This window comes from Natator depressus, chromosome 1, assembly GCF_965152275.1.
Source record: "Natator depressus isolate rNatDep1 chromosome 1, rNatDep2.hap1, whole genome shotgun sequence".
Taxonomy (NCBI): Eukaryota; Metazoa; Chordata; order Testudines; family Cheloniidae; genus Natator; species Natator depressus.
The window spans coordinates 298571940-298593907 of record NC_134234.1 but is presented as its reverse complement, the minus strand read 5'-3'; the positions used below and the strand labels follow the sequence as shown (position 1 = coordinate 298593907).

Genomic DNA, 21968 nt, shown 5'->3' with positions numbered 1-21968 from the left:
GGACTGAGCGCAAATATTTTGTGCCAGCTAAAGGCCATGAGTATCTCTATGCTCACCCGGCCCCAAACTCCCTGGTAGTTGAGGCCATTAACCAGAGGAAGAGGCAGGGTCAGCCCGGGGCTATGCCCAAGAGTAAAGATTCGAAGAGACTGGATCTGTTTGGGTGAAAAATTTATTCATCTTCCAGCCTTCAGTTGAGAGTGGCCAACCACCAAGCCCTCCTTGGCTGCTATGACTACAATATGCGGCAGTCTATCGCCAAATTCGAGGTCTCGGTGCCCAAAGGAAGGAAGGAATTCCTAGCGATCCTCAAGGAGGGCACTGCTGCAGTGAGAGCGGCCCTCCAAGCAGCCTTGGACGCAGCAGACTCCGTGGCTCACAACATGGCCGCGGCCCAGGGTGGATTTAATTTAAATCAAATTGATTTAAAGCACTAGTCAGGAAGACTCAATTTAATCATGAATTTCTACATAAAAGTGCATTCTTGTTGGTTGTTATAACCTTAATACATATTCTTCACAACTCAGAGGTAGACGTAGGTTTCATTTTTAGAAGGTACACACTATACATTTTTAAGTGATTTATTTTGAAAACTTTTCAGACTAGTTTTACAGCTATGTCAGAAAATGAATGATTGGTTATTTCATTCACCAAAGTTAATTGAAGCAGATAGTTGACCCCCATGACTTCATAAATATCTCCAATTCAACAGATTAATCATTAATATTTAGAGAATTTTCTTGCCATGTGGTATTAGGAGGAGAACATCACCAGACAGACATTTAAATTGTTTTATTTAACTAAAACAACAGCGTTATGTATTCTGGATTTTTTCTTCAACATATAATATTTTAACAAAACAAGCATATCAATTTTTGAATTTAAACATTCCAGTTTTTTAAAATCAGGTTTGTTTTTGTTAAAATAGTTTTTAACAAATAGTTAAATGAAATGTTTTGTTTTTTTTTTTAAAAAAACCAAAATTAAATCTTCTATGTCAGCCAGGTCAACATGAGAAACTTAAAATATTGGCTACTGTAGCTAACTCAGTTGTCGTCACCTTCATTTTCCTGTTTGTTCATAATCTGGAAAAGAAAAACAAGCTTTCCTGCTTTTTCAGGTTCCAAACAATTTCTCAATTTGGAATGAATTATTCCAAAGGAAGAAAATATTCTTTCTACACAGCAGAAGACGCTACCGCTATTAAAAGTGAGATTATCACTTCAACCGTCTCTGAATCGAAGTGCTTAAGTGACTTCCACCAGTTCACTGGTGTGACTTTCTTTAAAACAGCATCAGCAAACATATATTTCTTGAATGGTTCACCCTTAGCTCTGAAGTTTATTATAGTTGGCATTATGGAGGGTTGATTGCTGGATGTCCATGTCATAGCCAGCTCCTCTTCTTCAGCAGTTAAGGTTTGACCCTGGTACTGAGAATATTTGCAAGAAAATGAGCTGCAGATAGTGCTTGTCCCGCTTGTTTTTTTAATGCTTGTAATTTAAACTCTGTCACTGCATATTTCTCTTTTTAAGATCTCACTCAGTTCCTTCCAAATTTCAACAACATCAACAATGAAATAGCTATTTCCCTGCATTTTATTCAAGGCTACAGAAATAGGCTTCAGGGTACTCAGCATATGTTCAACATTTCTCTTAAGCCCAATGTTGAGAACTTTGGCTGTGACAGTGCCATCTAGTTTTTCACGATTTTGTTCACAAATTGTCATCAGATTAGGCCAGTTCTTGATATAGTGCTCAAAACAGTCCACTACTGAGTTCCATCACACGTCTTGTGGGAGAATTAGCTTGGTTCCTCCCACTTTTTTCAGAGCAGCTGCTGCAAAGTGGTTGTTATGGAAGTATTTTGCAGTTTCAACAACATTCGCCTTTATTTCTGGAACGCTGAAGTCTTTGGCTATGAGATGCATCAAATGAGCACTGCAACTGTATTTTGTTAGCTTGGGTCGCTCTTCTAAATAATTTCTTCTCATCTTGGATTCATTTGCAGCATTGTCTGTAACCAAACTGCATACTAGACATTTGAATTTTTTTTCACAGTTTGTTATAGCTTTTATTGCTACTTGTAAGTATTTTGCTGTGTGTGCATTTCCTGATGTATCAGTTGTTTCTGTAAGGAAGACATTCCCTTCTTCTGTTGTCACACAAGCACGTACAACAGTATCATTGTGGACATTGCTCCACCCATCAAGACTCAGGTTAATAATTTTACCCTCTAGACCAGTGGTTCTTAACCTTTACTGCAGCCTGCACCTCTTTGGTTCTCAAAATATGTTCTCTCACCCCTTATCAAAAATCGTTGAAGTAGGTCAGTTCTTTAAACCTAGATATATTTTTTGTTTGTATATTACAGTAATCGTTAAAAAATGTATAATGTTAATAAATACATAGGTTTGATGAAACAAAGTAGTTGTACTTACATGCCTGTGCTTAATTTGTGTTTTCGATGATTTACCTTCTAAAAAAATCTGGCATGTCTTGCACCCCCAGAAAGGGCATCTTGCATCCCAGGTTAAGAACCACTGCTCTAGACCTTTTGCACACTGCTCAATTTCTCTTTCATACACTTTATCCAGCAATTTGCCTGTGACATCTGCTCTGTTGGGTGGAATGTATCCTGGTCTTAATGACTGAACCATGTTAATAAAGTGTGGGTTTTCAATCATATGGAAAGGAGAGTTTGTTGCATAAACAAACCGGGCAATTTTTTCATCAGTTACCTCGTTCTGTAATCTGCTAGTTCTTATCACAAACTTATCAATGGTTATTTCTGGATGATGGAGATTTTTTTTTCTTTTTGCTACAGGTGATATACTGTGGTTATGTGACATACATGATGTGACTGAAACACTATCATAGGCAGATAACCATCATTTTCTATAGTTTCAGAGTTATCTTGAAGGTGGATAGTGTTCAGAATCCTGTATGTTGAGGATGGATTCTCCTAAACAAAATAAGTCAGTGCAGTTATTTAATTATTACCATACCGCTCATTTAGTATTACTCATTGCATTCACTGACACTCAGTACTACTTTTAAAGGTGAAATTGTAAAAGGAAGATCTGCCTATTTCAGCTATTTATTTTTTATCACAACTGCATCTAAAATGATAGTACCATTGAGCAAAAAATAGAATTGTTAGTCTAACATGAGAATTCAAGAATAATCCAGAAGGAAGACAGGCAGTCCTTAAGAAAGAAATATAAAATAAAAAAGTTTTCCAACCTGAAGATCCTGCATGTTCAGACATGTTCCTTTCATCATCTTCAACGCAGCTTCCTCCTGAGAAGGAACACTTCTCATGATCATAGAATCATAGAATATCAGGGTTGGAAGGGACCTCAGGAGGTCATCTAGTCCAACCCCCTGCTCAAAGCAGGACCGATCCCCAATTAAATCATCCCAGCCAGGGCTTTGTCAAGCCTGACCTTAAAAACTTCTAAGGAAGGAGATTCCACCATCTCCCTAGGTAACGCATTCCAGTGTTTCACCACCCTCCTAGTGAAAAATTTTTTCCTAATATCCAACCTAAATCTCCCCCCTGCAACTTGAGACCATTACTCTTTGTTCTGTCATCTGCTACCACTGAGAACAGTCTAGAGCCATCCTCTTTGGAACCCCCTTTCAGGTAGTTGAAAGCAGCTATCAAATCCCCCCTCATTCTTTTCTTCCGTAGACTAAACATCTCCAGTTCCCTCAGCCTCTCCTCATAAGTCATGTGTTCCAGTCCCCTAATCATTTTTGTTGCCCCCCGCTGGACTCTTTCCAGTTTTTCCACATCCTTCTTGTAGTGTGGGGCCCAAAACTGGACACAGTACTCCAAATGAGGCCTCACCAGCGTCGAATAGAGAGGAACGATCACGTCCCTCGATCTGCTGGCAATGCCCCTACTTATACATTCCAAAATGCCATTGGCCTTCTTGGCAACAAGGGCACACTGTTGACTCATATCCAGCTTCTCGTCCACTGTCACCCCTAGGTCCTTTTCTGCAAAACTGCTGCCGAGCCATTCGGTCCCTAGTCTGTAGCGGTGCATGGGATTCTTCCATCCTAAGTGCAGGACTCTGCACTTGTCCTTGTTGAACCTCATCAGATTTCTTTTGGCCCAATCCTCCAATTTGTTTAGGTCCCTCTGTATCCTATCCCTACCCTCCAGCGTATCTACCTCTCCTCCCAGTTTAGTTCGGGCAACTAAGCCTTGCATTTCTTGGTTGCACTGTTTGCATTTTGCACGCATGCCTCTGTTACCCACAGGTAGAGGAACTTCATTAAAATATTACCAAACTGGGTCTCTCTTACGACCTGCTGCCATTATAGGTTTTTCCTTCAAGTGAAAGAATGGTATGGTAGATCTCAAATCAATGAAGGCTACACTCAAAGACCTCAAGACTTCTGGAATATGCTGCTCAAACAGTTTCACTTTTGTTTCTACTGCCTGTCCCTCCTTTCTCACATTTATCTCCAGACTACTTCTTGTCCAGATCTATCCGCCCCCAACAATCTTCTATTCAGTACACTTTTTGAAACTTTGCACTTTTAGAGAGAGGTAAGGAATTGACTCTGTACACAAATTTGCAGAGGGACAATTGAGGTCTATTATTTCTCACCTCTATACATTATTTATTTTAAAACATTTTTTCTGTTAACAAGCATGTTATCTCTGGAGAGACAAATCCAGAGTTTGAGAACTGCAAAACTAAGCATCTTTGATGGTATCTTCTAGACTGAGCACTGAGTCCCTTTGGGTAGATAGAAAGATTAACCTATATAATCTATACAGAAGTCCCTGGAACCCCATAAGATTGGATCTCTAATCCATGAACTATTGGAACTCATTTACAAAACTGTTCTTAAACATTACAATCTACACATCCATGAATTCCTACCTGCCTCCAGGGGTTCTGCTTGGGACTCACCTAATATGGAATGGACATGAGCAAGCACTTGAAGAAGAAAAGATTGTTACCTTTTCCATAACTGTTGTTCTTCAAAATATGTTGCTCATGTCCATTCCATAACCCGCCCTCCTTCCCCACTGTTGGAGTTTCCAGCAAGAAGGAACTGAGAGTGGGGGGAGCCCCGTATACCGTGCCATGCAGGCGCCACTCCAGAGGTCGCCAGAGCTGGTTCCCTATGGATACTGCTGAAGGAAAAACTTCTGGCACCAGTGTATGTGGTGAGCACACACACCTAATATGGATGGACATGAGCAACACATCTCGAAGAACACCAGTTATGGAAAAGGTAACTCTTTTCATCCTTAGATGTTGTTAAATGTATTATGCAGTTGGAAAGCAAATGTATTCTTCACATAAAAGCATACCCAGCTAATAGCATAGTAACGTAAATAGAACACTAATGTAAACAGAAATGACTTTCAGGAAGAGCATTCAATTTGAACAGCAGGTTAAAATAGCTCTGCCCTTGCATTTCAGAAAAGGCAGTTGAAGAAATAATCCAGCTGTTGATTAGGAAGTTAAGGCACTAAAAAATACAGAGGAAGCATGCAAAACTCACATACGTTTTTCAGAAACAGCCATATTTGATAACACCTAGATAAAATGCAAGATGCATAAAACCAAACAATATTAATATGTAGAATTAAAAGAGGGGCAGTGAAGAGTTCTGGATTTTTTTAATGAGCACCTTGGGGCTGAATATGCATGTTCAAGAAATCATACAAGGAAGAAAGGAGAGAACGTGCTAGAACTTTGAAGTGTCATAGAATAGGGATGACAAAGACTGTATGGACACATGGAAGCCTTTGGCAGTGTTACCTGCTTTCCTTGACCCTATCACCGTTGTATCTGAGCATCTTATGATCTTTAATAACTTATGCTCACAACACGCCTGGGAGACAGGGAAGTATTATTGTTCCTGTGTTGCAGGTAAGAGAGACTAAGTGACTTGCCTAAGGTCTCACAGAATGGCTGCAGCAATGCAGGAACTGACTGTGGGGCTAGTACTTGTACCGTCCAGCCATCTCACTGATCATATTGGCCATCTTCTTGATAACGTACACTGTGGCAGGAAAATCTACTCCCAGCATGAAGGGCTCAAAAGACATTTTAAAAAGTTAATAAGGCAAGCAAAAGTAGTGAACAATTGCAGCGACAAGGGTAAATTAAGTGCTTAACAAGCAAACAGGTAAGAAACGACTGAGTCATTCAGTGATCCTTGTCCCGTTCAGCTGGCTGGGAGGTTGTACTCCCTTAGCAAATATGGACATAGGCATGGTAATCAAGTATTCATCAATTCTAGGCTAGACTACTATAGCATTCTCTCTCTATAGCTCCTTCCTGTCTATTAGACAACATTGCTATCCCAACCAGTGAAGAATCCACTGCAAGATCCTGAAGCTAATCTTTAAAGACATCAGTGTCCTGGTTTGTTCCCGCAAAAAAACATCTCTCTGAGCTTGTCCATAGGGCTGTGATCCATGACAATGCTGAAGCTCACAGCTCAACCAAGAGAGGGACAGGCAGGGGAGATGGCAGGGAGTTCTACAGCCGGGGCTCAGCGTGAGCCTGACTTCTGTCCCCTTGAGGCTGCGAGGCTCCAGCCTTTGCACAAACTTCCCTGCAGTGGGGAACCAATGGACCATGCCTCCCCTGCAACCAAAAGAATGGCCCTGTTTAAAGTGGCAACACCTATGGAAGCATAAGGAGAATAAACTTTTTGGATGAATGCTGCTTTATAAATAGTGTCTAGGGCCCTAGATACAATGACCCTGGGTGCATTATAAATGCATAAGACGGATGCATTAAGAGATGAAAGTGTGTGGGGGTGGCAAACTACATTTACATGGCTGAAAGCCCTAACACTTCCTTCTGCTTTACAAAAAGAGGCTGAAGAGCTTAGATAAAGGTTACAAAGTTCTTCAGCCTGAGGGAGGGGGCAGGAAATATAGGAAGAGGAAGTAGAAAAAGAAATGTAATCAAAGGGCCAGATGCTGAGCTGTGGCCAAAGAGAGATCGATACAGTGTGGGAGGGGGATGCAAATGTGGGTTTAAGGTATCTTTGTGTTCTCCCAATCTTAGCTACAGCTGTATTCGGCCAGTGGGTCCTGTCCTATCTCCTCTCCACTACTAAGGTCCCCCAGGCTAGCGATCCCTTTGCTATAAGGACATCCTATCCATACCCTCTGTGTTGGCTGTTGAGGAAGGAGACATAGGCTCTGCTTACGATGGCTCTATAACACCTGAGGTTTCCCTTACCCTGGGAAATCCTCCAGGGGCTACTTTGTGCCAGCACAGGGACACAAATCTAGCCCTCTAGCCTCTACTTTCTAACATTACATAGGCAAATGGCTTTTAAAGCCATGTGTATAGTACTTTCCATACATAAAATCCAGCTTCAGAACATAGCTGTAATGTAGGTAAATGATACCCATTTTATAGAAGGATAAATTGAGGCAGAGATTGGTTAAGGACCTTCCAAAGGTCACACAATGAGTTGATGGCAGAACCAGAATGCAAGTCTTTGCTCCCACCTCTGCTCCACATGTTCTGGACCACACTACACAGTAAAGAGAAAACAAAAATGACTGCTTGCTGCTGGCAAGTATTCCAGTAACTAGGAGCCATACAAAATTCATTCACCTTCAGAATTAATTGTTCTACTAATAAAATGATGTTTTACACGCTTAAACACAAAGCCCTGCACAATGCGCCAACCATCTCATTTGGTATCTCGGCACCACTGCGGCTAGAATGTAATTTAGTTCCAAGCTTTGCCACGATGTTCAGATGTAATTGTTGTCTTGTAAGTGACAAATGGCTTGTCCACACAGAGACTTAGTGCACGGCAAGCCAGTGTGTGAATGTTCAGCGCACTAGCCTGGTAACGCACTAACTCACCATATGGACCCTGCTACAATGTACTAAATGTACCATAGCGTGCTTTGACCTAAAACCCTGTGGAACTTTTGGTGTGCAGTAGCAGGGTTCGAAACAGCCGGACGTTACAGTGCACTGTTGTCCTATTAGTGCACAACAGCAGGGTTCACACGGCCACTTAGCGCCCAGCAGGCTAGTGCACTGTAGATTTACACCCTAGCTCACTGCTCGTAAGCTGACCACGTACACAAGCCCTAAGGCAAGAGATATCTAATTAAGAGTTTAAGTGAGGAGAGATTTAGTACCTGTGGTTATGTAGGCCGGGTTATGCCAGGCCTTTTGCCAGGGCGAAGTGAGGAATCAGCGTTGTTTAGGAAAACATCTGATGGCAATATTTCAAAGCTATAGACAAGTTCATATATGCCAGACTTTTAGAGTGATGTAGGTTAGGTCTGTGCTAAATAGTCTTGCGTTTTCTCTGTTTTACATTAGCCTGCTTGAACAATAGTAGCAAATCTCAGCCATTAATGGGGCTGTTGTACAATTGTGCTGTAGTATACTTCCCCTAACCATACGTCCTCACTACCTTAAAATGCTTTCAATGACTTAAAGGCCCTCTTCTGGTATCTCCCCCCTCCATCAGCTAATAGGCATAGGTGGTATTTTTCTCCCAGCTGCTTCATTGCCAGCTTCTGGTGTACATTCACCTACTACCCTTTCTCTCTGCAGCGACACCCTCAGCTCTTTTTGTTTTAGCCTCTCTAACTGAAGCAAATCAATGTTGCCCCAAAGCTTCTGTGTCTTGGGCTTCTGGCTTTTTTTTTTGTATGCAGAGTAGGTATAAAGTCTCACTATACAGTGGACACCCTTACGAATTCAGCGTTTACCTTGAAACCATGCCAACTTTCCAGATGTAGGAGATAGTTACTGTGGAATGGCAACTGCTGAGATTTTAATGTCATTCATTATAACTTGTTATTGATCCTTTTCCTCAGCTGCAGTTAAAGCTCGAAGAAGTCTCATATCTACTTTTTCTCTGAGTTCAGCTTCAATATAAATTTACTAAGGAGATGAACCATTCGTCAATCCTCTCAAGTGCTCTGGAGGGGAGTTGCAGAGATCAGTCATCAGGGAGACCTGACACACTTGCTTAAATCTCTTTGCTCTAGGGCAACTAGGGACATGTCCACACTGAAAAGTTTAGTTGACACAAGTTATCACGTTGAGTTGGCACTGCGTGCACGTGGCAGGAGGGCTTGTGTTGATGCAAAGCGTGATGTGCCATAAGTACATATTCCAGTGTACCATGCGCTGCCATCCAGCACTGTACCTTCTGGGAAATGTTTGCAAGTTGTTGTGGGATAAAAATGACTCACCCAGGGATCTCTGGGAGCAAGGGGCCATGTTCCCAGCATCCAAGTTTCTCCATCTCATGCCCCCTATAGCCCATAATTTGTGTCTTTAAAAAAAAAAATCCCACAAATCTGCACCGCATTCCTCTGCCTCTGATAGATGAATAGAGCCTGTGGAGCTCCGTCCTATTTTATGAATGTTGCAAATAAAGGACACACAATCCTGTATTTGCAGACCCCCAGGAACAGCTGCAACAAGGGACAGATTGTAAGGGATGTAGCAAAAAACAATTCATGGGGGTTGGTGGCTTTCACTTCATTTCTAAAGTATTTGCTGGGTTGTTATTGTGCCCGTAGCCAAGCAAGTAAAATAGGAAGCGGGTAGCAAGGCATGGGTGAGGCAAAAAAATAAAGGAGAAAATAGCAATAAGGAAGTGACTCAGTTGCTGTGTGATAGCATGGCAAGCTGCCACCATCAGAGTTCCCAGCAGTCAGCCGCACTAAGACAAGAGGAGCAAAGCTGTGGTAGCTCCACTAAAAAGATTGCAATTGGTCCGTTTGCTGGGTTCCCTTCAAACTCCCAAATTTCAGACCTGTCCCAAACGCGAGATCCAAAGGTTGCTCAACAGTATGAATTGAGCTTGAACCCCCCCCATGGAAGTTCTGTGGTTGTTATGAAGACAAAGGGACTGAGTGAAGGGAGAGTCATTATTGATGTGTATAATGGAATCCTCTAGAGAGAGGAGATATTACAGTGTGGGACAGTCAGTCTGGTCCCTGGAAATTACTGACATCTCTGAAAGTAGGAGGTGGTCCATAGTGACGAGTGGCATTTAGCAGGATGCTGACTCAGTAGCATCTAATATTTTTGCCTTCATTTTTTGAAAGCATAATTGAGTATTATTTCTTATGCATTTAAGGTCAATTTCCTTTAAGATATCTGCCAACCAGTTAAAAAAGTCTCAGTATCATAGACTGTCAAGTTATTATTGATGATACCCTTATTTTGCCCAATGGGAAAATGAAGGTTTCAAGCCCACATTAGACCTGAAGAGACAGTCACTCTATTAACAGAGAAATCATCAAAATTGCACCCATAATGCTGGTTCAATCTACTACATCAGAATTATCATGGGTAACCAAGAATGAGTTTTATTCTCTGATGAGTCAGTACTTAAAAGCTAAAAAGAAAAGGAGTACTTGTGGCACCTTAGAGACTAACCAATTTATTTGAGCATGAGCTTTCGTGAGCTACAGCTCACTTCATCGGATGCATAGCATATCGTGGAAACTGCAGAAGACGTTATATACACAGAGACCATGAAACAAAACTTCCTCCCACCCCACTCTCCTGCTGGTAACAGCTTATCTAAAGTGATTATCAAGTAGGGCCATTTCCAGCACAAATCCAGGTTTTCTCACCCTTCCCCCCCCCCCCCCCCCACACACACACACATACAAACTCACTCTCCTGCTGGTAATAGCCCATCCCTCTTTGAAACCTCTCTTTATAATGCGCATGATAATCAAGGTGGGTCATTTCCAGCACTAATCCAGGTTTTCTCACCCCCCCACACACACACACCCCCCTCCAAAAACCACACACACAAACTCACTCTCCTGCTGGCAATAGCTCATCTTACAATGTGCACAGCAATAATCCAAGTTTAACCAGAACGTCTTGGGGGGGGTTTTGTAGGAAAAAAACAAGGGGAGATAGGCTACCTTGCATAATGACTTAGCCACTCCCAGTCTCTATTCAAGCCCAAATTAATAGTATCCAATTTGCAAATGAATTCCAATTCAGCAGTTTCTCGCTGGAGTCTGGATTTGAAGTTTTTTTGCTTTAAGATAGCGACCCTCATGTCTGTGATTGCGTGACCAGAGAGATTGAAGTGTTCTCCGACTGGTTTATGAATGTTATAATTCTTAACATCTGATTTGTGTCCATTTATTCTTTTACGTAGAGACTGTCCAGTTTGACCAATGTACATGGCAGAGGGGCATTGCTGGCACATGATGGCATATATCACATTGGTGGATGTGCAGGTGAACGAGCCTCTGATAGTGTGGCTGATGTTGTTAGGCCCTATGATGGTGTCCCCTGAATAGATATGTGGGCACAGTTGGCAACGGGCTTTGTTGCAAGGATAGGTTCCTGGGTTAGTGGTTCTGTTGTGTGGTATGTGGTTGTTGGTGAGTATTCGCTTCAGGTTGGGGGGCTGTCTGTAGGCAAGGACTGGCCTTTCTCCCAAGATTTGTGAGAGTGTTGGGTCATCCTTCAGGATAGGTTGTAGATCCTTAATAATGCGTTGGAGGGGTTTTAGTTGGGGGCTGAAGGTGACGGCTAGTGGCGTTCTGTTATTTTCTTTGTTAGGCCTGTCCTGTAGTAGGTGACTTCTGGGAACTCTTCTGGCTCTATCAATCTGTTTCTTCACTTCCGCAGGTGGGTATTGTAGTTGTAAGAATGCTTGATAGAGATCTTGTCGGTGTTTGTCTCTGTCTGAGGGGTTGGAGCAAATGCGGTTGTATCGCAGAGCTTGGCTGTAGACGATGGATCGTGTGGTGTGGTCAGGGTGAAAGCTGGAGGCATGTAGGTAGGAATAGCGGTCAGTAGGTTTCCGGTATAGGGTGGTGTTGATGTGACCATCGTTTATTAGCACTGTAGTGTCCAGGAAGTGGATCTCTTGTGTGGACTGGACCAGGCTGAGGTTGATGGTGGGATGGAAATTGTTGAAATCATGGTGGAATTCCTCAAGGGCTTCTTTTCCATGGGTCCAGATGATGATGATGTCATCAATATAGCGCAAGTAAAGTAGGGGCGTTAGGGGACGAGAGCTGAGGAAGCGTTGTTCTAAATCAGCCATAAAAATGTTGGCATACTGTCGGGCCATGCGGGTACCCATAGCAGTGCCGCTGATTTGAAGGTATACATTGTCCCCAAATGTAAAATAGTTATGGGTAAGGACAAAGTCACAAAGTTCAGCCACCAGGTTAGCCGTGACATTATCGGGGATAGTGTTCTTGATGGCTTGTAGTCCATCTTTGTGTGGAATGTTGGTGTAGAGGGCTTCTACATCCATAGTGGCCAGGATGGTGTTATCAGGAAGATCACCAATGGATTGTAGTTTCCTCAGGAAGTCAGTGGTGTCTCGAAGGTAGCTGGGAGTGCTGGTAGCGTAGGGCCTGAGGAGTGAGTCTACATAGCCAGACAATCCTGCTGTCAGGGTGCCAATGCCTGAGATGATGGGGCGCCTGGAAATCTCTGGTCACGCAATCACAGACATGAGGGTCGCTATCTTAAAGCAAAAAAACTTCAAATCCAGACTCCAGCGAGAAACTGCTGAATTGGAATTCATTTGCAAATTGGATACTATTAATTTGGGCTTGAATAGAGACTGGGAGTGGCTAAGTCATTATGCAAGGTAGCCTATCTCCCCTTGTTTTTTTCCTACAAAACCCCCCCCCAAGACGTTCTGGTTAAACTTGGATTATTGCTGTGCACATTGTAAGATGAGCTATTGCCAGCAGGAGAGTGAGTTTGTGTGTGTGGTTTTTGGAGCGGGGTGTGTGTGGGGGGGGTGAGAAAACCTGGATTAGTGCTGGAAATGACCCACCTTGATTATCATGCGCATTATAAAGAGAGGTTTCAAAGAGGGATGGGCTATTACCAGCAGGAGAGTGAGTTTGTGTGTGTGTGTGGGGGGGGGGGGAAGGGTGAGAAAACCTGGATTTGTGCTGGAAATGGCCCTACTTGATAATCACTTTAGATAAGCTGTTACCAGCAGGAGAGTGGGGTGGGAGGAAGTTTTGTTTCATGGTCTCTGTGTGTATATAATGTCTTCTGCAGTTTCCACGATATGCTATGCATCCGATGAAGTGAGCTGTAGCTCACGAAAGCTCATGCTCAAATAAACTGGTTAGTCTCTAAGGTGCCACAAGTACTCCTTTTCTTTTTCTTTTTACGAATACAGACTAACACGGCTGTTACTCTGAAACCTACTTAAAAGCTCTCACTGTGTTTATCACTTCTTTTGTTTGTCAGTTACAGCTGCTGTCTTTATAATTTCCCAAGGTTTTAGGATATTTACAAGCTTATGTTAGTGATTCATGCTCTGTCTTTATATCAGACACATCCTTAGATCACAAACAGAAAAGTCATTCTATCACTAGTCATTGGCTGTCAGTTATTAGATCATTCTGGCTCATCCATCTTTCATTTATGCTTTTGTTTCTGCTGAGTACAATTCTTAGTTCTACATGTCAGGTTTCACATAACAATACAATCCCTAGTTCTGGCCGTTAGGTTTTACCAGTGTAAAGTGTTCAGAATGATATTGATTATCAGGATGATATTATCTAATGTATAGGACTGTTGACATTTGGTAGTAATGAACAAGTCATTAGGGTCTAGAAAATTAGCAAGGGTCTAATTCAGCAGCAAGTGTATAGCAGAATGAACTATAGTTTTCATGCCATAGCCACAAAATTCAGGATATTTGCTTTGACAGCCTATGAAGCATTTTTGTCAACCAACCTGCTCCATGATACCAGTCACTGTTTTATTTCTGTTTCAGCTTTATGCAAACTTCACTCCAAAGGGCACCTAAGACATACATTTAAAAACACACAAAGTTAGGCAATGCAAAACAAAAACAAACCAGAACAGAAGCATTTCTTCCTGCTGCACATTATTTGATCACCAGTCACTGTAGCTTAAAACCCACCCACTAAGGGCTAGATTCACAAAGCGGGGCTAGGTGCCTAACTGCCACTAAGTCCAGCATTTACTGACATTCCCAAAACCACCTCTCAGCTGCCACCTAACCGTGCTGGTGCCTAAAGTCCCCTGGACACCTCAATTTCTGCCCCTGGCCATGCATACAGCCACCTCAGTCCTGCCACCAGGAAGCGGCCCTAACTCCTGGTGGGATTTACAAACTAGGCGTTCCCTGCCTATCTCACCTGCAGGGTCCAGTCTGGTAGGCATGATCTGAGCAAGAGCCCAGTGGTTAGGGCATTCACCTGGGACACCCAGATTCAAATCTCTTTTCTGCTGGATTCATAGTAGGAACTTGAACCTAAGTCTCCTATATTCCAGCAGAGTTTCCAATGATCAAACTATTGCTTATTCTAGGCTGGTGGGGGTCGGGGGAGGGGGAGGGCAGTGGGTGTTGAAGATGTTCTACATTGTATAAAGAAAAGGAGTACTTGTGGCATCTTAGAGACTAACCAATTTATTTGAGCATAAGCTTTCGTGAGCTACAGCTCACTTCATCGGATGCATACTGTGGAAAGTACAGAAGATCTTTTTATACACACAAACCATGAAAGTTCCCAGAAGTCACCTACTACAGGACAGGCCTAACAAAGAAAATAACAGAACGCCACTAGCCGTCACCTTCAGCCCCCAACTAAAACCCCTCCAACGCACTATTAAGGATCTACATCCTATCCTGAAGGATGACCCAACACTCTCACAAATCTTGGGAGACAGGCCAGTCCTTGCCTACAGACAGCCCCCCAACCTGAAGCAAATACTCACCAGCAACCACATACCACACAACAGAACCACTAACCCAGGAACCTATCCTTTCAACAAAGCCCGTTGCCAACTGTGCCCACATATCTATTCAGGGGACACCATCACAGGGCCTAATAACATCAGCCACACTATCAGAAGCTCGTTCACCTGCACATCCACCAAATGTGATATATGCCATCATGTGCCAGCAATGCCCCTCTGCCATGTACATTGGTCAAACTGGACAGTCTCTACGTAAAAGAATAAATGGACAGAAAGCAGATGTCAAGAATTATAACATTCATAAACCAGTCGGAGAACACTTCAATCTCTCTGGTCACGCGATTACATTCATGAAAGTTGTGATATTACAACAGAAAAACTTCAAAACCAGACTCCAGCGAGAGACTGTTGAATTGGAATTCATTTGCAAATTGGATACAATTAACTTAGGTTACCTTGCATAATGACTTAGCCACTCCCAGTCTCTATTCAAGCCTATTTCCCCTTGTTTTTTCCTCCCCCCCCCCCTCAGACGTTCTTGTTAAACCCTGGATTTGTGCTGGAAATGGCCCACCTTGATTATCATACACATTGTAAGGAGAGTCATCACTTTAGATAAGCTATTACCAACAGGAGAGTGGGTTTGTGGTAGGGTGGGGGGGAGAAAACCTGGATTTGTGCTGGAAATGGCCCAACTTGATTATCATACACATTGTAAGGAGAGTGATCACTTTAGATAAGCTATTACCAGCAGGAGAGTGGGGTGGGGGGAGAGAAAACCTTTTGTACTGGTAAACACCCATTTTTTCATGGTTTGTGTGTATGAAAAGATCTTCTGTACTTTCCACAGTATGTATCCGATGAAGTGAGCTGTAACTCACGAAAGCTTATGCTCAAATAAATTGGTTAGCCTCTAAGGTGCCACAAGTACTCCTTTTCTTTTTGCGAATACAGACTAACACGGCTGTTACTCTGAAACCATACATTGTATAAATAAATACTGATTGGAGCAGGGACTTAAAGCTGACTCTCCTACATCCTAGGTGGGTGTACTAATTGAGCCACTGGCTATAGCAGGGTGGGTAGTTCCCTTGCTCATGAGAAAGGGCTGATCTGATCTGAGTGCCTAACTCCAGGCATGGGTTCATGTATGTGAATCTGTGTGGAAATAGGTGCCTCCCTCCTGCCTGCCAGTCAGGCACCTAAAGCTGAAATCAATGGGAGTTAGGTGCCTAAATACCTTTAAGGCTCTAAGCCCTAAGTCCTGCCCTTCCGAAACTGTCTCAATCTTCTGGCCAGGCACAGGTAGGAAAAGCCTTCCTGAATACTGCTGCTGTGTGACCATCCAACAGCAGATGGGGCCCTGGGATGGGCACCTGAGTGACAGCTGACAGGCGATAGCCTGGCCAGAGCTTCCAGTTTACCAGCATCCCCTCTGTCCGCTCTGCACAAAGTGAGTTGGCTCAGCCATGCCCTGTCTACTTATCTAGGCATTTCCACTGCACTCCTCCCTGTGGTAGCTGAGCACCAGGAGTCTTCGTTCCCTTTTTCACAGTATGTCTCCTAAGTTCAGTCAAGGGAAGCACTAAATTCATCAGTATTCAGGGCAGGGAACAGTGCTAGAAACAGATTGTCTCTGTCCAGTCAGTTCTGTCCTGTACGTCCTGTTGTAGGTAGGAGTATGTGAATGTTTACTTACCTTCCTTTCATCTCAGGAAACATTGCATGTGTGCCAGGGCAGCAAGTAGGGGGTTAAATATCACAATTAGCTTTAACAGGCTGTTGTTGATGAGATTTTCCAGCCCAGAAAGAGCCCCCAGCATCTAGAATAATCTAATTTCAGAAGATATTAAATTACTGCTGGTATTTCTTTCTCCCTTTCCCGAACCACACACTTCAAGTCAAGCACCAAATAGTAATGCCTGCCTCTCTGCTGGCATTTTACAGATACACGCTATGAAAAGCTCATCATTTTAGCTTGAATTAGCATTTTAATTAATCAAATACATTTCATCTGATGATTAATGATACTACACAACTGACACTCATCGTCCTCTCTAGTGTGACACAGCATGTGTGCACCTAGCAGCTGCCAGCTGGTGTTGCTTTGGGGACTGATAGTACAGTATGCTGATCTGTGCAAACAACACCTTCAGAGTAATCAGCGTGCAAAGGCACTTGGCCAAATCCGTAACTGCTATAACTGCTCTGTTGACTTCACTAATGTTACACCAAAGATGATATTAGCCCAGTTCTGAAATGATGTGAATATTTGTTTATTTACACGTAACTAAAGCTGTAACATAACTCCATCCACACACCCCCTCCCACACACACCCCCTCCCACACACACACACACACACACTATCTTAGCAAGGCCAGTTGGTTTCCTTCCCTGCACTTCTACAACCTTCCACTGTAACTAACAGCCATGGGCCAGCCACCCGGCTGAATTCATCCCACCATCACAAGTTATGGCATGTTATAAACAAGTTACCATTTTATTTCCCAATTCTATACAGGTTCAGAGTTATAGCTGGCTACTCAGGGTTATAACAGTGCTTAGCACTTACTGTATAGTGCAGCACTGAAGCACTTGAGAGCCATTAGTTAACGCTCATAACCCCCTCATGAAGGCTTATGCCTAGTGTATGGATGAGGAAATAGGGCACAGAGAAGCAAACACAGGCCTGGCGTAAGTGGGTGCAATGCCATTCAGTTTACTGAACTTAAACCTGCTTAAGCCAGGCCTGAGTTTGGCCCAGGTAGTTTAAGTGAGTTGTTCAATGCCAATTTTAGAGCCATGCTTAGAACTTGGCAATTCCTGGTTCTGTTTGTTTCTCTAGACAATGTGCCATCACCTATCTCTATCGGGGTTTAACTGAGGTGTAGTTTGTTGATGGGGGATGAGGACAACAATCTAAGTTAATCACTGTCCTTTAACTTCTAGTATAGAGCATGACTTGCTATTATCCAACCCATCAGCTCACTGGCTAAGCTAATCCTCTCCACTAAAAGACAGTGTCCTTCTTTGCATGGACCAGCTTCTTGAGCAATAGTTCAATGCATAGCCAGAGTTTCCTGGCTAGAGGTAGACATAGGAGGCTTGATTTTTCAGAACTCTGTTATATGCAGCTCCCCCAACCCCGTCAAACTAGGTGTAGCTGCCTCCTTGTCAGAGGCCACAGGCTGAAGAGGCATGGAGCCTCTCGCCCATGCCTAGGGCTTGCCCCTTCCAGTCTGAGTGGAGGGACCGTCTGGGTAAACTTACACTATCATTGCTGTTCTGTGGATAAATCCATGCCTTTGGTCTCCAGGGCTGTCAATGCCTCTCTTTTCAAGAGCATGACAGTCACTTTAGGAAACAAGCCAAACCTAGAGTGGGTAGTTTACGTCAGCAAATGCACTACTGGCCATGTGTTTATTTCATTGCGTGTGGAGAGAGTGTATAATGACAGCTATGCCCTGTGCATCATTAAACATTTAGAGGAGAATCTCATGTACAACCCCCATGACTCCAACACTTACAACTTTGTGCCATCTAAACTACACTTTTCAAACATGTCATAACTGAGAACTAAGCCCATGGCAAGTATGAATTTTTAATATGAAGCTATTTGATTTGCCCACGTGAAGACGGGTTAAAACAAAAAACATTTAAGCCTGAAAAATATCTCCCGATACTCAAATAACTGGAAACCTGGCAATGGAAGATTTATGCACCTGAAAATGGGCTTAGAATGAAATACCTCTTTAGATGTAACCAAAACATCACTACTGCCCTTTATTTGTACATGGATGCTATTCCCTGAATGGCGCATTTCTTTAAAAAAAGCTCCACACCTTTATTCTTTATTCAAATAAGGGTTTCGGTTTCTAAACTGATTCATAGTACAAAGCCATGTAATTACATTACAAGACAGTTTAATCTGCAAATTCACCTCTTGCTAAGAGCCGTACGGTGGCTAATTCTAAATAAAATCTAATTTGCACCAAACACCCTCACTGAAACCCTCTAATCAGTGTTGTAAAAGGACTTCACAGGGACATCTTGTGAGCAGCAGTGATTCGTCAGACAGCCGCACTACCTTGGGACTACACTGCTTTTAAATAGCAGCCCATGTATTCCTACTTTTTTCCAAAATTGAGGGTTACAGTTTCTTCTCGCCTCAAACAGACACATCACCACTGTTAGAAACCCAGGGCCAGGGGTGACAGTAAGTCGAGTGACTTACCGGTACTCTGGGGCCAGCTCTGGCCCCTGGAAGGGGCGGGGCCTAGGGCAGAAGGGGTGGGGTTGAGGGGGTCAGAGCCAGCCCCAGCGCACCCTGTAAGGTAAGTGCTCCCCCCACCAGGGTAGCAGCAGCAGTCCGGGGCTCCGGAGGCTATTTAAAGGACCTGGGGCTCCCCTCTTCTACCGCCCTGGCCCTTTAAATAGCCACTGGAGCCCTGGGGAAGCAGTGGGGCTCTAGCAGCTATTTAAAGGGCCCAGGCAGTAGAAGCAGGGGAGCCCCAGGCCCTTTAAATAGCTGCCGGAGCCCTGCAGCTGCTACCCCAAGGCTCCAGCAGCAGGAGGCAATTTAAAGGGCCTGGGGCTCCCCTCTTCTACAGCCCTGGCCCTTTAAATATCTGCCAGAGCCCTGGGGAAGCGGCGGGGCTCCAGCAGCTATTTAAAGGACCGAGGCGGCAGAGGCAGCTGGAGCCCCGGCCCTTTAAATAGCCCCTGGAGCCCCCACTACCCCAGGGCTCCGGGGCTCCAGCCACTGCTGGGAGCCCCAGGCCCTTTACATTGCCCCGTGGGGAAGCTGGGCTGCCCCACTACGGTGCACCGGCTCTTGCCAGTACGCCGCACCTCTGCCAAGGGCCCTTCCCGTACATTCTTCCTCAGCTCTATTATGCCCAGAAAGATAGTGTTGTTACTATAAAATATGTATGTTACAGTAGCTATACAGCCCACCATTTTCCACTGATTGGGAAAATGGCAGGCAATGTAGACTCAATTCTGCACCACAGAAGTCAATGACAAAACTCCCATTCATTTTACAGGTGCAGGATAAAGTCTATAAAAGGAAGAGTGAAAACCTAACAGTGCCTTGAATTATGTGGGCTTGATTCCTTAAGGTGCTGAGCACCTTCCACAGCCATTAATATCAGTGACTCAGCCAAATCTTGAGGTCCTTACTCAGTTGTTAGCCAAACTCCCATTGCCCTAGGAAAAGCTGAGAACCAAGCTCTTTGGCCAGTTGAGAGTCTTCAGCCCTTTGAAGGAGACACTTCGACACCTCACCAAGCTGGGAAAGGCCCTCTCCTGTCAGGAAGCACCAAAAGAAGATGACAAACCACACCACTATGTTCCATCTGTTGTGTCCCTCACCATAGGCACTGACTCCGTGGGTGCTCCGGGGCTGGAGCACCCCTGGGAAAAAAAAGAGTGGGTGCTCAGCACCCAGCGGCAGCCACACCGATCAGCTCCTCTCCCCCCCACCCAGTGCCTCTCACCTGGGGGGTGGGAAGAGGCAGGGATGGGCCCTTGGGGGAATGGGTGGAGTGGGGGTGGGGCTCAAGGCAGAGCGGGGGTCGAGCACCCCTGGGGAAATTTGAAAGTCGATGCCCCTTCCCCTCACTGTAAGCCAAATCCTGAGACTATTCATCAAGCAAACTCCTACAGAGGGAGCTTTCCTGAGTAAGGAAGGAAGGACTGAGCAAACTCAGTAAGGACCTCCAAGGGTCATCCCTATAGTATCTAGGCACATGTAATGCTTCCTCTTACTGGCAAACCTGACTCTCTTACTGCTTTAGCACTGTGTGATTAGTATGACATTCAGAATTAGTTACACAACATTTACCATCCTGCCTGGCACAAACTGTGTGTCATGGAAGCATTGTATATAAAGAGATTTTGAAAAAAAACCAGCAGAGAAAATAACCGAGCAGAAAGAGTTTAACCCAGGATTGTCATAGTCAAATTACTGCTGTGCTGAAGGAAATTAGCTATTGTAAAATGATAATCAAAATGGCACTCTTAAGCAGTTATATAGCATATTGCATGCTTGACATGTTTTGCAAAGTCAAGTAATCTTCAAAACACCTTTGTGAGGTAGGAAATGTAAACAAAATGGGTGCATGTCAGCTAGGGATTTCCCTCAAGAGATAATACAGTACCAGAAATCAAAAACAGGTTAACATAAGCAAAGAATAACAGAAAACTCCTTGGCCTGGTTCTGGATCCCTGCTTTCCCACAGCCGTTCTCCCTTTTCCATCTCCCAAGCAACCTGAGCGCCTGTGAAGGGGCCCAGGAAGCGACACCTCATTGTAGTTTTATGATCACCATTTTAAAGATGGAGAAACTGACAGTCAAGTGACGCAGTAGCAGAAGGCGTAGTACCCAGGATTCCCAACTTCCAGTCCCTTGTCTAATCTACTACAACACATTGCCTCAGTATCTGACAGTGGTTTAAATTGCCTACAAAACCTGTATCATGAAAGCTTATGCTCTAATAAATTTGTTAGTCTCTAAGGTGCCACAAATACTCCTTTTCTTTTTATGGATACAGACTAACACGGCTGCTACTCTGAAACCTGTATCTTTTTTGGCCATTAGACACAAAATATAGCACTGACACTTGAACTACAGTCCAAACCAATATATATCTAACTGAAGGTAGGGATCTGACAATTGCTCTGTGTTGTCAAGCAAAGTAGATTAGGCTGACCCAGAGAATACATACATTTCGAAGAGAGAAAAGGAGTACTAGTGGCACCTTAGAGACTAGTCCTCCTTTTCTTTTTGCGAATACAGACTAACACGGCTGCTACTCTGAAACCTGTCATTTCGAAGAGAGGTGTTCTAGTAAGCTGGTGCAGCGTCTGGAGAGTGACCCTGCTTGTCTTTATGGCATTTTACAGTTTTTCCTCTTTAAAGGTACAACAATTCACTGCAGTGAGGTAAATAAAGCTCAGTCACAGATACAGACCTTTCTGAAGTAAATGACACCATCTGGTAAAGCTGATAAGGTAAATTGCACTGCTATTAAATCTTCAATACCTTGTCTAAAAATGAGTCTTTAGTAATTGCACTGAGTCAAAGCTGCTCCTGAATTCATTAGTCAGAAGGAGGGTCTGTTTATCTCTCCCTGCCATGTCAGACTTAAATGGGATTTTGCTGTTCTCTTCTGTATATGCTCTGACTAGATTGTGCTACTAGCAAGATCCCCCTAACCTTTTAACACA

At 43.7% G+C, this 21968-nt stretch overlaps 1 protein-coding gene across 1 annotated transcript in view; it reads right to left on the bottom strand.

The window, feature by feature from the left end:
* Positions 1-748: 748 nt before the first annotated feature.
* Positions 749-21968, bottom strand: part of LOC141980730 (uncharacterized) — a 122198-nt gene continuing 100978 nt past the window's right edge. The window contains exon 11 of the mRNA XM_074942261.1: positions 749-2016. Coding sequence (XP_074798362.1) covers position 2016 — 1 coding nt within the window. The 3' untranslated portion in view covers positions 749-2015. The remainder of the gene's footprint in view (positions 2017-21968) is intronic.